The 14499-nt window shown below is 50.2% G+C and overlaps 1 protein-coding gene across 2 annotated transcripts; it reads left to right on the forward strand.

The window, feature by feature from the left end:
* The first annotated feature begins 295 nt into the window (after positions 1 to 295).
* Positions 296 to 11100, forward strand: TMEM140 (transmembrane protein 140). Of its 2 annotated transcripts, none has more exons than XM_075343806.1 (2): positions 296 to 538; positions 8081 to 11100. In XM_075343806.1, exon 2 carries the CDS (start codon positions 8111 to 8113, stop codon positions 8705 to 8707), a length of 597 nt encoding a protein of 198 aa, XP_075199921.1. In that variant the 5' UTR covers positions 296 to 538; positions 8081 to 8110; the 3' UTR covers positions 8708 to 11100. The 2 variants fall into 2 exon arrangements, with proteins under 2 accessions (XP_075199921.1, XP_075199922.1); XM_075343807.1 differs by lacking the exon at positions 296 to 538 and adding an exon at positions 7238 to 7363.
* The last annotated feature ends 3399 nt before the right edge of the window (positions 11101 to 14499 follow it).

Here is a 14499-nt window from a genome sequence, read left to right on the forward strand (position 1 = left end):
CCCTCTATCTATCCCTCTATCTATCCCTTTATCTATCCCTCTATCTATCCCTCTATCTATCCCTCTATCTATCCCTCTATCTATCTATCTATCTATCTATATATCCCTCTATCTATCCCTCTATCTATCTATCTATCTATCTATCTATCTATCTATCTATCTATCCCTCTATCTATCCCTCTATCTATCCCTCTATCTATCCCTCTCTCCGGTCTCTGCCCTGCTCCTCTGTGTCCCTCCTTTCCTCGCCCTCATGTGACGCTTGTTATTGGCAGTTTTCCTGTTTGTGGCTCCAGTATCAGCCGATAAACAAGGTGTGGGGTCAGCTCTCCTCTGTAGACCCTGTGGAGTGGACCCTGTGGAGTGGACCCTGTGGAGTGGACCCTGTGGTGTGGACGCTGTGGAGTGGACCCTGTGGTGTGGACCCTGTGGAGTGGACCCTGTGGTGTGGACCCTGTGGTGTGGACCCTGTGGTGTGGACCCTGTGGTGTGGACCCTGTGGAGTGGACCCTGTGGAGTGGACCCTGTGGAGTGGACGGTGAGTTTTCCCAAACTTCTAAACTTTCCTCCAAGTCCTTTACATCCACCTCTGACCATTCTCCATATTAACCCCTGCCGTGCTGCCCTGTATGTAGTCGCCTGTATTTGTGTCTTCTGTTATGAGAGTCATTTTCCAGATTTCAGCTGCGGGCTGTCGGAGCATGCTGGGAGTTGTAGTCTTTAGCAATATCCTACAGAGTCCGTTATATTCTTTTTATGGCCTCTGACAACCCTTGTAGATTAAATTATGCTCTATAACATATTCTCCAGACCGGCATGTATATGTATATGTGTCGCCCCATTACCCCTGGGTGAGTCCTATTTTTGTTACTTTGGGGTTGGCCGTCTCCTTTTTCCTTTTTGGATCCATTCCCAGAGTGGGAAAAACAATGAAAACATCCGCCACATGGTGCCAAAACTGTGCTGCACTCATCTGGCTCCACTCCTGGCACTAAAATAGAAGTAGGACTATGGCCATCAAGCCAAATGGGCCCCTACATACAGCACTGATACCTGGCGTCATCTACACTTCCACCACCAGATGGCGCCACCGAATTAAGGGGAAAATATGTATAAAAGTGTGACTGCACTGCCACCACCAGATGGCGCCACCGAAAAAAGGGCAAATATGTATAAAAGTGTGACTGCACTGCCACCACCAGATGGCGCCACCGAAAAAAGGGCAAATATGTATAAAAGTGTGACTGCACTGCCACCACCAGATGGCGCCACCGACAAAAAGGGCAAAATATATATAAAAGTGTGACTGCACTGCCACCACCAGATGGCGCCACCGAAAAAAAGGGCAAAATATATATAAAAGTGTGACTGCACTGCCACCACCAGATGGCGCCACCGAAAAAAAGGGCAAAATATATATAAAAGTGTGACTGCACTGCCACCACCAGATGGCGCCACCGAATTAAAGGGCAAATATATATAAAAGTGTGACTGCACTGCCACCACTAGATGGCGCCACCGAAAAAAAGGGCAAAATATATATAAAAGTGTGACTGCACTGCCACCACCAGATGGCGCCGCCGAATTAAAGGGCAAATATATATAAAAGTGTGACACCGCCATGTCCCTTCCCCTGCTGGTAGTGTCTGAGGTCTGTAGTCAGGTACATGGCGTTGTGTAAAGGGACCTGAACTTTACCTCCTAGGTCCTCGCCGTCCTCGGACCCGCTCACCCCTGCTGCGAAGGCAAAACACACCTGAACTCTGCCCTTTACCGAGATATTGTGTTATTATTAGGATAGACCTAAAAGTTAATGGGGGCAAAGTGCACAACAGTTGGGGGGAGCTGATGTCCCTGCCGTGACCACTAGGGGGCGCATGGTGCTTCCATATTTAGCTGTATGTGTTTTGTGCTCCCCCTAGTGGTGGCTGCAGGCGGTTAATTTACTACCTAATGGTGAATATTCGGCTTTGGGTTATCCAATCACTTGACTAAAGCGTCCGATGGTCCCCAGCAAGGGCTACATATGCTTTATAGTTTACCAGACACAGCGCCGCACTCCTGATAGTGGCTGTATCTGGTATTACAACAGAAAACTGCTATTGAAGTCAATGGGAGTGAGCTGCAATACCGGCCATGGCCACTAATAAAAGAGAGGCGCTGTGCTGGGTACACAATAAAGAGGACAGAGACCCCCTCAGTGATCTCATCAGGTGCGGCCATGAAAAAAAGAAAAAAAATGCCAAACTAGGCTGTGACCTATGATGGGGGGGGGATGGGCTCTGCCTTGTGTCTTTTTGCTGACTTTCTGCTGTTCTTATCTTCACCCCCTGGTTTGTGTGTCAGGGTCACATAAGATTTGCAGGGTGACCCCGGGTCAGGGTCCTGGTGGGGGGGGGATGTCTGATCTCAAGTCTCTTCATAACTGAAAGTCACAAACAGAAGAGCAGAGGAGAACACAGCTGAGGAGAGACTGGTAAGAAGGGAGGGGCCACAGGAGAGAGGAGAGAGGGGCCACAGGGGACAGGAGGGAGGGGCCACAGGAGAGAGGAGAGAGGGGCCACAGGAGAGAGGAGAGAGGGGCCACAGGGGACAGGAGGGAGGGGCCACAGGAGAGAGGGGCCACAGGAGAGAGGAGAGAGGGGCCACAGGGGACAGGAGGGAGGGGCCACAGGAGAGAGGAGAGAGGGGCCACAGGAGAGAGGAGAGAGGGGCCACAGGGGACAGGAGGGAGGGGCCACAGGGGACAGGAGGGAGGGGCCACAGGGGAGAAGAGTGAGGGGTCACAGGGGAGAAGAGTGAGGGGCCACAGGGGAGAAGAGTGAGGGGTCACAGGGGAGAAGAGTGAGGGGTCACAGGAGAGAGGGGCCACAGGAGAGAGGATAGAGGGGCCACGGGAGAGAGGAGAGAGGGGCCACAGGGGACAGGAGGGAGGGGCCACAGGGGACCACCCAGGGGTGAGGGGCCACAGGGGAGAGGAGTGAGGGGCCACAGGGGAGGAGTGAGGGGCCACAGGAGAGAGGGGCCACAGGGGAGAGGAGAGAGGGGCCACAGGAGAGAGGGGTGAGGGGCCACAGGAGAGAGGAGCCACAGGGGAGAGGAGAGAGGGGCCACAGGGGAGAGGAGAGAGGGGCCACAGGGGAGAGGAGTGAGGGGCCACAGGAGAGAGGGGCCACAGGGGAGAGGAGAGAGGGGCCACAGGGGAGAGGAGCCACAGGGGAGAGGAGAGAGGGGCCACAGGGGAGAGGAGTGAAGGGCCACAGGGGAGAGGAGAGAGGGGTCACAGGGGAGAAGAGTGAAGGGCCACAGGGGAGAGGAGTGAGGGGTCACGGGAGAGAGGAGAGAGGGGCCACAGGAGAGAGGAGAGAGGGGTCACAGGGGAGAGGAGTGAAGGGCCACAGGAGAGAGGAGTGAAGGGCCACAGGAGAGAGGAGTGAGGGGCCACAGGGGAGAGGAGTGAGGGGTCACAGGAGAGAGGAGTGAAGGGCCACAGGAGAGAGGAGTGAAGGGCCACAGGAGAGAGGAGTGAGGGGCCACAGGGGAGATGAGTGAGGGGTCACGGGAGAGAGGAGAGAGGGGCCACGGGAGAGAGGGGCCACAGGGGAGAGGAGTGAGGGGTCACAGGGGAGAAGAGTGAGGGGTCACAGGGGAGAAGAGTGAGGGGCCACAGGGGAGAAGAGTGAGGGGCCACAGGGGAGAAGAGTGAGGGGCCACAGGGGAGAGGAGTGAGGGGCCACAGGGGAGAAGAGTGAGGGGCCACAGGGGAGAAGAGTGAGGGGCCACAGGGGAGAAGAGTGAGGGGCCACAGGGGAGAGGAGTGAGGGGCCACAGGGGAGAAGAGTGAGGGGCCACAGGGGAGAGGAGTGAGGGGCCACAGGGGAGAAGTGAGGGGTCACAGGGGAGAGGAGTGAGGGGTCACAGGGGAGAGGAGTGAGGGGCCACAGGGGAGAGGAGTGAGGGGTCACAGGGGTGAAGAGTGAGGGGCCACAGGGGAGAGGAGTGAGGGGCCACAGGGGAGAGGAGTGAGGGGCCACAGGGGAGAGGAGTGAGGGGCCACAGGGGTGAAGAGTGAGGGGCCACAGGGGAGAAGAGTGAGGGGCCACAGGGGAGAGGAGTGAGGGGCCACAGGGGAGAGGAGTGAGGGGTCACAGGGGAGAGGAGTGAGGGGCCACAGGGGAGAGGAGTGAGGGGCCACAGGGGTGAAGAGTGAGGGGCCACAGGGGAGAAGAGTGAGGGGCCACAGGGGAGAGGAGTGAGGGGCCACAGGGGAGAGGAGTGAGGGGCCACAGGGGAGAGGAGTGAGGGGCCACAGGGGTGAAGAGTGAGGGGTCACAGAGGAGAGGAGTGAGGGGTCACAGGGGAGAGGAGTGAGGGGTCACAGGGGAGAGGAGTGAGGGGTCACAGGGGAGAGGAGTGAGGGGCCTTAGGGGAGAAGAGTGAGGGGTCACAGGGGAGAGGAGTGAGGGGTCACAGGGGTGAAGAGTGAGGGGCCACAGGGGAGAAGAGTGAGGGGTCACAGAGGAGAGGAGTGAGGGGCCACAGGGGAGAAGAGTGAGGGGTCACAGGGGAGAGGAGTGAGGGGTCACAGGGGACCATCCAGGGGTGAGGGGCCACAGGGGACCGACTTGGGAGAGGAGTGAGGGGCCACAGGAGAGAGGAGTGAAGGGCCACAGGAGAGAGGAGTGAGGGGCCACAGGGGAGAGGAGTGAGGGGTCACAGGGGAGAAGAGTGAGGGGCCACAGGGGAGAAGAGTGAGGGGCCACAGGGGAGAGGAGTGAGGGGCCACAGGGGAGAAGAGTGAGGGGCCACAGGGGAGAGGAGTGAGGGGCCACAGGGGAGAAGTGAGGGGTCACAGGGGAGAAGAGTGAGGGGCCACAGGGGAGAGGAGTGAGGGGCCACAGGGGAGAGGAGTGAGGGGCCACAGGGGAGAGGAGTGAGGGGCCACAGGGGAGAGGAGTGAGGGGTCACAGGGGTGAAGAGTGAGGGGCCACAGGGGAGAAGAGTGAGGGGCCACAGGGGAGAGGAGTGAGGGGCCACAGGGGAGAGGAGTGAGGGGCCACAGGGGAGAGGAGTGAGGGGCCACAGGGGAGAGGAGTGAGGGGCCACAGGGGAGAGGAGTGAGGGGTCACAGAGGAGAGGAGTGAGGGGTCACAGAGGAGAGGAGTGAGGGGTCACAGGGGAGAGGAGTGAGGGGTCACAGGGGAGAGGAGTGAGGGGTCACAGGGGAGAAGAGTGAGGGGTCACAGAGGAGAGGAGTGAGGGGTCACAGGGGAGAGGAGTGAGGGGTCACAGGGGAGAGGAGTGAGGGGTCACAGGGGAGAAGAGTGAGGGGTCACAGGGGTGAAGAGTGAGGGGCCACAGGGGAGAAGAGTGAGGGGCCACAGGGGAGAGGAGTGAGGGGCCACAGGGGAGAGGAGTGAGGGGTCACAGGGGAGAGGAGTGAGGGGCCACAGGGGAGAGGAGTGAGGGGCCACAGGGGTGAAGAGTGAGGGGCCACAGGGGAGAAGAGTGAGGGGCCACAGGGGAGAGGAGTGAGGGGCCACAGGGGAGAGGAGTGAGGGGCCACAGGGGAGAGGAGTGAGGGGCCACAGGGGTGAAGAGTGAGGGGTCACAGAGGAGAGGAGTGAGGGGTCACAGGGGAGAGGAGTGAGGGGTCACAGGGGAGAGGAGTGAGGGGTCACAGGGGAGAGGAGTGAGGGGCCTTAGGGGAGAAGAGTGAGGGGTCACAGGGGAGAGGAGTGAGGGGTCACAGGGGTGAAGAGTGAGGGGCCACAGGGGAGAAGAGTGAGGGGTCACAGAGGAGAGGAGTGAGGGGCCACAGGGGAGAAGAGTGAGGGGTCACAGGGGAGAGGAGTGAGGGGTCACAGGGGACCATCCAGGGGTGAGGGGCCACAGGGGACCGACTTGGGAGAGGAGTGAGGGGCCACAGGAGAGAGGAGTGAAGGGCCACAGGAGAGAGGAGTGAGGGGCCACAGGGGAGAGGAGTGAGGGGTCACAGGGGAGAAGAGTGAGGGGCCACAGGGGAGAAGAGTGAGGGGCCACAGGGGAGAGGAGTGAGGGGCCACAGGGGAGAAGAGTGAGGGGCCACAGGGGAGAGGAGTGAGGGGCCACAGGGGAGAAGTGAGGGGTCACAGGGGAGAAGAGTGAGGGGCCACAGGGGAGAGGAGTGAGGGGCCACAGGGGAGAGGAGTGAGGGGCCACAGGGGAGAGGAGTGAGGGGCCACAGGGGAGAGGAGTGAGGGGTCACAGGGGTGAAGAGTGAGGGGCCACAGGGGAGAAGAGTGAGGGGCCACAGGGGAGAGGAGTGAGGGGCCACAGGGGAGAGGAGTGAGGGGCCACAGGGGAGAGGAGTGAGGGGCCACAGGGGAGAGGAGTGAGGGGCCACAGGGGAGAGGAGTGAGGGGTCACAGAGGAGAGGAGTGAGGGGTCACAGAGGAGAGGAGTGAGGGGTCACAGGGGAGAGGAGTGAGGGGTCACAGGGGAGAGGAGTGAGGGGTCACAGGGGAGAAGAGTGAGGGGTCACAGAGGAGAGGAGTGAGGGGTCACAGGGGAGAGGAGTGAGGGGTCACAGGGGAGAGGAGTGAGGGGTCACAGGGGAGAAGAGTGAGGGGTCACAGGGGAGAAGAGTGAGGGGTCACAGGGGAGAGGAGTGAGGGGTCACAGGGGAGAGGAGTGAGGGGTCACAGGGGTGAAGAGTGAGGGGCCACAGGGGAGAAGAGTGAGGGGTCACAGGGGAGAGGAGTGAGGGGCCACAGGGGAGAAGAGTGAGGGGCCACAGGGGAGAGGAGTGAGGGGTCACAGGGGAGAGGAGTGAGGGGCCACAGGGGAGAGGAGTGAGGGGCCACAGGGGAGAGGAGCCACAGGGGAGAGGAGTGAGGGGCCACAGGGGAGAAGAGTGAGGGGCCACAGGGGAGAAGAGTGAGGGGTCACAGGGGAGAGGAGTGAGGGGTCACAGGGGACCATACAGGGGTGAGGGGCCACAGGGGACCGACTTGGGAGAGGAGTGAGGGGCCACAGGGGACCCCCCTGCAGTCTGCACCAGTCACATGGAGATTCTGTTGCATTTTCATTGCTTTTCCTTCAGTGATTAATCCATTAACTCTTTCCTTCCCGCAGGTCACCGAGGTCTTGTGTCCTGTGACTTTGAGGGAGGCAGTCCCATGCAAATCACATGGCATGACATATAATTTATGTAAGACGCTGCAGACTGTGGGTTTCAGTTTCTTGGAAGCCGAGTGACAACAACAACAACCTCTAATAACCTTCCCAGAAACCGAAAGCAGAAGCGGAGCCGTCCCCTGCACAACAGCCTGTCCCTACAGCTTTACATAGGACTGCAGATAAAGCAGCCGGGGATCGCAGGGTATAGTCATTTGTATGTAACATTTGCGGTCGGTTCCATCACATTCTGCCCAAAAATGACTGAAGCATTGTGGGAGTGACACCTTTGTATTCCTGGTTCGCTAATAAAGGTGTCACTCCTAGAATACTTCTGTCATTTTTGGGCATAAAAGTGTTGACATCGATTTTTTGGGCTAACCCAGCACCACAATATAATTCCTCATTGTATAGCATCACATACTCCAGAGCTGCATTCACAATTCTGCTGCTTTCTCTTCTTAGCGCAGGTTGTGGGATCTCTGCTGCCCTCTGGTGGTCACTCTGTTGTGGTGCATTTCGACAGATGTGATTGTAACTTGGCAATAAATTACTCAGGGGCAAATATTTACTGTCTGCATGGTGACCTATTTACTATATAGGGACATTTTATGTATTTCTGTCCTCTAGGTGGCGCTGTGTACAGTTTTTTTATGTATCATCAGAACATGACATTGTATAAAGGGGTTTTCTAACCCTAACCAATAATTACATCCCCCCGGGATATAGTATTAATGCTTGGTCGTTGTGGATCTCACCTCTTTAGAGAGAAAAGAGGTCCAAGACGGAAAAATGGGCTGGTTGGACAAGGTTTGTGAAGGTTGCGTCCATCTCAGAAACCACAAAGATCTACAGAACGTTGACCATGTATGGGATTTTTTTACCCCAAAACCTTACATAGGACTTTCTGTTTTCCCTCCAGGTTTGACCTTCTTAGAGGTTGGAGGACAAGATGCTTCTGAGGCAGAAGATGAGCCTGACCCTTCAATATCTGGTGTACACCATCGTCGTGGTAGAGACCCTGATCTGCGTTCTCCTGTCCTACTCCTTGTTCATCGGAGCTGGAGACGTCTTGATCGATGGCTGCAAAAAGATCGGCTTTTACAACTACTGCCTACACAACACAACTAACGGTGGTGGCTGCCACTGCATCACCCAACTGGAGGACCTGCATTCAAAAACCTTCCCTCACGGAGCCACCTTGTCCCTCATCTTGACCTACTCTTCACTGGTCACCGTTCTCATGGGCCTCATAACCATGATCTTGGCTCAAGGCCTCAAGGATGACGTCTTGTGGAAATTTGAGCTGGGCCTAAATGTCATAAGCCTGGTGGGACTTTTTGGAGGGACCAGCATCCACCTCTTCCTTAACTGGGACCAGTATGAACTTTTCCAAATGACTCCTGGTTTCTGGGCGTTGCTGTTGGCCATTGGTGGGTTATTTCTCCAGACTTGTCTCCTAAGTCGTTACGTAAGACTCAACCACGTGTTGTTGACGTGTAAAACTGAGGGAGAAGCGGCCGAGGAACTCAACATCTTGATGGCCTAGTGGGGAACTGGCACAGTCCACGATGATTTCTCCTCTTGAGGACTGTTGTTTGGGGTGACCACTTACTCCACTGGAGAGGCCATCGGACAGGTTGAGCTGCACTAGTGACGGTCTTCATGCTACGCAGATGAGGGTGGAACATGGACGATGGAGAGATGTATAGTGTCAGGGTCTACCTCCTTCTAAAGTATTTTACTCTACTACTGATTTACTATAACATTGTATTGCACTTTATATCAAAGGGTCTCTCGAATCGGGGAAAATATGTGAGCCTCATCCTCATCCCGCCTGGCACCATGATTCGTAATGACCCTACATGACCTATGTAGTGCCCAAATACTCTACTATATGATGCCCAGTATGTGTACACTACTGCGAGCCTCACCGATCCCAAAAATGGGGGTCCATTCACTACTATGGGGCGTAAGGAAACCTCAGTCAGTCCTAAAGAAGAGAATGGACTAGTGGCCCAACGTACACCACTACCACTTTATTTACTCCATTCTCAGGAATGGACAGAGCCCCACGTGTATTTAGTGGGTGCCACCATGAAGTGGCCAAATAACTGTTCCAGGTATAGCCATATGCGCGCACGCTTTCCAATAGATTTCGAAGGTGATCAGGTTTAGGCAAATGTGTCCAAAAATTATCCATTAGGACTTTCGTGGATAAGCAGGGACAGGGCTTAAAATGTCCCATAAACAGCATTGAAATGATGGGTGGTATGGCGACAGTACAATGATTAGGTGTATGCAAATGTGTCCAAAAATTATCCATTAGGATTTTCCTGGATAAGCAGGGACAGGGCTTAAAATGTCCCATGAGCAGCATTGAAATGATGGGTGGTATGGCGACAGTACAATGATCAGGTGTATGCAAATGTGTCCAAAAATTATCCATTAGGATTTTCCTGGATAAGCAGGGACAGGGCTTAAAATGTCCCATAAACAGCATTGAAATGATGGGTGGTATGGCGACAGTACAATGATTAGGTGTATGCAAATGTGTCCAAAAATTATCCATTAGGATTTTACTGGATAAGTGGGGACGGGTGTTAAAATGCCCCATAAACAGCATTGAAATGATGGGTGGTATGGTGACAGTACAATGATTAGGTGTATACAAATGTGTCCAAAAATTATCCATTAGGACTTTTGTGGATAAGCGGGGACAGGGCTTAAAATGTCCCATAAACAGCATTGAAATGATGGGTGGTATGGTAACAGTACAATGACCAGGTGTATGCAAATGTGTCCACAAATTATCCATTAGGACTTTCCTGGATAAGCGGGGACGGCTTAAAATGTCCCATAAACAGCATTGAAATGATGGGTGGTATGGCGACAGTACAATGATCAGGTGTATGCAAATGTGTCCAAAAATTATCCATTAGTATTTTACTGGATAAGCAGGGACAGGGCTTAAAATGTCCCATAAACAGCATTGAAATGATGGGTGGTATGGTGACAGTACAATGATTAGGTGTATGCAAATGTGTCCAAAAATTATCCATTAGGACTTTCCTGGATAAGCGGGGGCAGGGCTTAAAATGTCCCATAAACAGCATTGAAATGATGGGTGGTATGGCGACAGTACAATAATCAGGTGTATGCAAATGTGTCCAAAAATTATCCATTAGGATTTTCCTTGATAAGCGGGGGCAGGGCTTAAAATGTCCCATAAACAGCATTGAAATGATGGGTGGTATGGGGACAGTACAATAATAAGGTGTATACAAATGTGTCCAAAAATTATCCATTAGGATTTTACTGGATAGGTGGGGACGGGTGTTAAAATGTCCCATAAACAGCATTGAAATGATGGGTGGTCTTGTGACAGTACAATGATCAGGTGTATGCAAATGTATCCAAAAATTATCCATTAGGATTTTACTGGATAGGTGGGGACGGGGCTTAAAATGTCCCATAAGGAGCGTTGAAATGATGGGTGGTCTGGTGACAGTACAATGATCAGGTTTAGGCAAATGTGTCCAAAAATTATCCATTAGGACTTTTTGGGATAAACTGGGACGGGGCTTAAAATGCCTCCTAAACGGAGTTCAAATAATGGGAAGTATGGTGACAATACAGTCACTGGACTGTTATCATGTGACCATCAGAGTCATGCATGATCCAGATTTTGGACAACCCCTTTAAGTGTTTTGCAAATTTTGTAATTTTGGGGGGGGATATTGTTTTTTCTAAGATACTGATTTTTTATTTTGTGTGTGTATGAAATTGTAGATCCTGGAGGAGGTTGTGTTTTATATACTGTACACATTAGAAAGTATTATGTGAAAGCAAATTTGCACTCAATTAATTGCCGACAATAATGGACATGTGAATCTGTATTACCCGGTATCCTGTTTACAATAAATGATTTTTTGGTCTGTTTTTTGAAGGTTGGACGGTTGATTCTTTGCTTCTGCTAAATAGGAGAAACATGTAGACGGAGTATGTGTGTTCATTGTGTGAGGTTATCTGCACACGGAGACTCTTTGCAGAGGATTTGTAGTTTCTGCTCCAAAAACTCCTTGAAAAACATAGCTTTTTTATGCTTTTTTTTCGTTGCAAGGAAAAAAGCATCCTAGCAAAGTCTGAGAATCGTGAAGTGCTGTGCACACGTTGCTTCTTTTTTCCTTGCAGATTTTGTAGCAGCATGTCAATTCTTTCTGCTTTCTTTTCTGTGTTTTCTCTATCTTGATAGATAAAAAAGCAAGAGGAAAAAAAAAAGCATAAAAATATACTTTTTCCAGCAGCATTTTTCCTGTTCAAACTGAGTTTTTTTTGTTTGAGTTTTCAGAAACTGTCCAATCGAAATGTTTGAATTCCTTGCGATTTTTGGAACGTTTCTGCTTCAAAAACTTAGTATGGACAAGGGTATGTGCACAGGACGGCTTTTTCAGGCTGATTCCGCCTTTAAAATTGCTTCGCAAACCCGATGCAAAAAAATTGGACATAACATATGTTCAGACTTTTGTTACTTTTTTTTTTTTAACCATTTCAGGGTTGGAAACTGAAGTTAAAATATTTAGTTATGGAAAAAAATGACGCCGGCTGTAGATCCTCTCCAAAAACGACATCAAATCCGCCAGCTTCAGGGGAAAAAAAGAACCCTTTTTTTTGGCCAGGAAAATCTTGGTGGGTTTTGCCGGGAAGTTTAAGACGCCTTGTGCATATCTCCTAAAGGAGTATTCAGACTGAGACTTTTTGCTGAGCTTTTTTTAAGGAACCTGAGCAAAAACTCCGAAGTTTTTAAAATAATGTTAGAATTGGAGGAGGATTTGGAGGGTTCCTCTCAGTTTCCACTGCAAAAAAGACACAAAGCCACTGAACAGAAACTCTCCAAAATCCTTCTCAAGAACTTACAACTCCTCAAAAACCAGGAGTTCCTGCTCAGTTTCTGCTCTTAAAACTCATCAAAAAGACACAGTGTGGACACACCCTTAGAAAAAAAGATAACGGTTGCTCCCATCTGATGCCACTTATCTACTGGCACAACAAAGGAGTAAAAACATAAAAAACATACAAAATCAGAGTGCAGAAAAAAACCTGAGAAATCCAATGAGGTTTTTCATGCAGAAGCTGTTACAGAAAACGCCTCTTTTTGGGGCAGTTTTTGCAGACTCCCCCCCCCCCCCCCCTTCCCACCCAAAGCCTGTTTAGTGGGACAGTGTCTATTTTTGAGCCAATTCCATTAAGGTCTGCTTTTTTTTTCCTACCAGAAAGTTTTCGGATTTCTCATAGACTTTGCTGTCATACATGCAGTTTAGGACCACAAACTGCACCCAAAACTGCAGCAAAAAAAAGCATCGTGCACACAAGGCCTTATAGGAACAGCAAAGTTGATTTTTCATCAGAAAGAACATAAAAAGTTTCCAAATGTTTTTTGAAGCAGTTTTTGTGAAGGAAATTTTAGGGGGGGGGGTCTGCTTTTTTTACGCTATGTGTGAGCATAGCCTAAAAAAACTCCAAAACATTCTTAAAACAGTGCCACGTTTCGACACGTTCTGTGGGACGTTGCACTATTCATTTCAATAATGATAAACTGTAATATCAGCAAAATAATAGAAAAAGTTGGCTCTTTTTCTGGGAGGTAGCAGCTATGTTTTTTCTCATTCTGGACAACCCCTTTAATTTCAACACAACCAATCAGTATTATCTCCAGTTTCAGCTTTTCAGGCATTAATGGACCCTTTTCCACCCACAAATATACTTGATAATAGTTAAAGGGGAGCATAGCTTCCACCCATCCTGTTTCAGCAAGACTGTCCTAATTCAGCTCCTCGGGGGGCGGGGCCACCATATGTCTTTACACAAATAAATGGTCTCTTACCAATGGCCACAGTCCAGACTGGGAGAGATAGGATTCGATCATCTTAGCCTGTAGTGTAGTCAGGGAACCTAAAAGCAGATTATACAGGTACATAGAGATACATCTGTACACAGCAGTGTATTTCTGTTCCTGCATTCTAGAGGTGAAGAAATAATCCGATTATTTTGTTCTATAAAATTACTGAAAAAAAGAAATTAGACAAAAACAATTCCAAAAATGTAGTTTAATATTTATTTATTTTTTTGCAACTGTCCTTGGGACGTAAATTGACAACCTCTGTAGTTGCAGGCAGAAGCTAAATCCTTGAGCCACAGATTCTGCTGATGTCACTGGCAGAATTTTGTACACTTGATGCTGCGTTGCAGGCTCTGCACTCCTCAGGCAGATTATACTGGTCCATAGAGATGCATTGTATATAGCAGTGTATTTCTATGTACCTGTATTCTGGAGGAAGATATTTTTATACTTCCTATATAATTACTAAAAAATAATTAAAAACTATTAAAATAATGACATTTTAATGCACATTTTTAGCAAATAAACATTGCAAATCAGCAAATAACAGACATATTTAGTGTCCCTATAATCGTAACAACCCTCACAATACAGCGATCAGATTACTTATGGTAATTTTATGATAACCTCATAAAAATGCAATAAAAATCTTAGGTCGTGTTCACATGTGGCGTAACTGCTGCATTTTTCTACTGCTTTTTTCTTCAGGTTTTCTCACCATATGACACAATAATAATCTCCGCTGATTATTGTGTGTTTACTGCTTTTATTTTATGCGTTTTCCCCTTATTTTATGCATTATTGGTGCTTTAAATACTTTTTTAATACAGAAAAACTTTGATTCTGCCATTAAAAAAAGTGTTTTTAATAGCGCCGAACTCTGCAGTTTTGGTGCTTTTTAGTCTAGAAGTTTCTATGGGGAGACTAAATATAAAAGGCAAGTAAAAAATTGCCCTTTTTTGAGGACAGAATCACAGCTTTTCTGTACTATGAAAAAAAAACCACAAAAACGCGGCTTCACGTCCGCACCAAAAATGCATCAAACAAGTGGGAAAAAGAATTAAAAAAAAGCAGCGAAAAAACAATAGTCAGAGGAGGTTGTTACTGTGTTGTGTGGTGCAAACACTTGCAAAAAAAACCCTCAATATGTATGCAGCGTGTGAACACGGCCTTACAGACACATAAAAACAACATGTCATATAGTGAAGATGTATAAAGATGAGAAGATTGTGGATGAATGAACAAAAAATAAACCCCCAGGTCCCGACTAGAGATGAGCAGGGCGACGTCGCACAGTCCTAGATAATCAAAAGCTGCGCCGGGAACGCCGGTAGGTAAGACCTGGACGCTGGAGTCTGTGAATGGATCCGCTCATCTCTAGTCCTAACTGTCCTAAATGTGTAAAGTCCTGGATTTGGGTCTGTGCCCTGCAATCTTGGGCA

The sequence above is a fragment of the Anomaloglossus baeobatrachus genome, chromosome 4 (genome assembly GCF_048569485.1).
Source record: "Anomaloglossus baeobatrachus isolate aAnoBae1 chromosome 4, aAnoBae1.hap1, whole genome shotgun sequence".
In the NCBI taxonomy this organism is placed as follows: domain Eukaryota; kingdom Metazoa; phylum Chordata; class Amphibia; order Anura; family Aromobatidae; genus Anomaloglossus; species Anomaloglossus baeobatrachus.

Excerpts from the sequence above, each read along its gene's own strand:
- TMEM140 (XM_075343806.1), top strand. The coding sequence starts at position 8,111 with ATGCTTCTGAGGCAGAAGATGAGCCTGACCCTTCAATATCTGGTGTAC.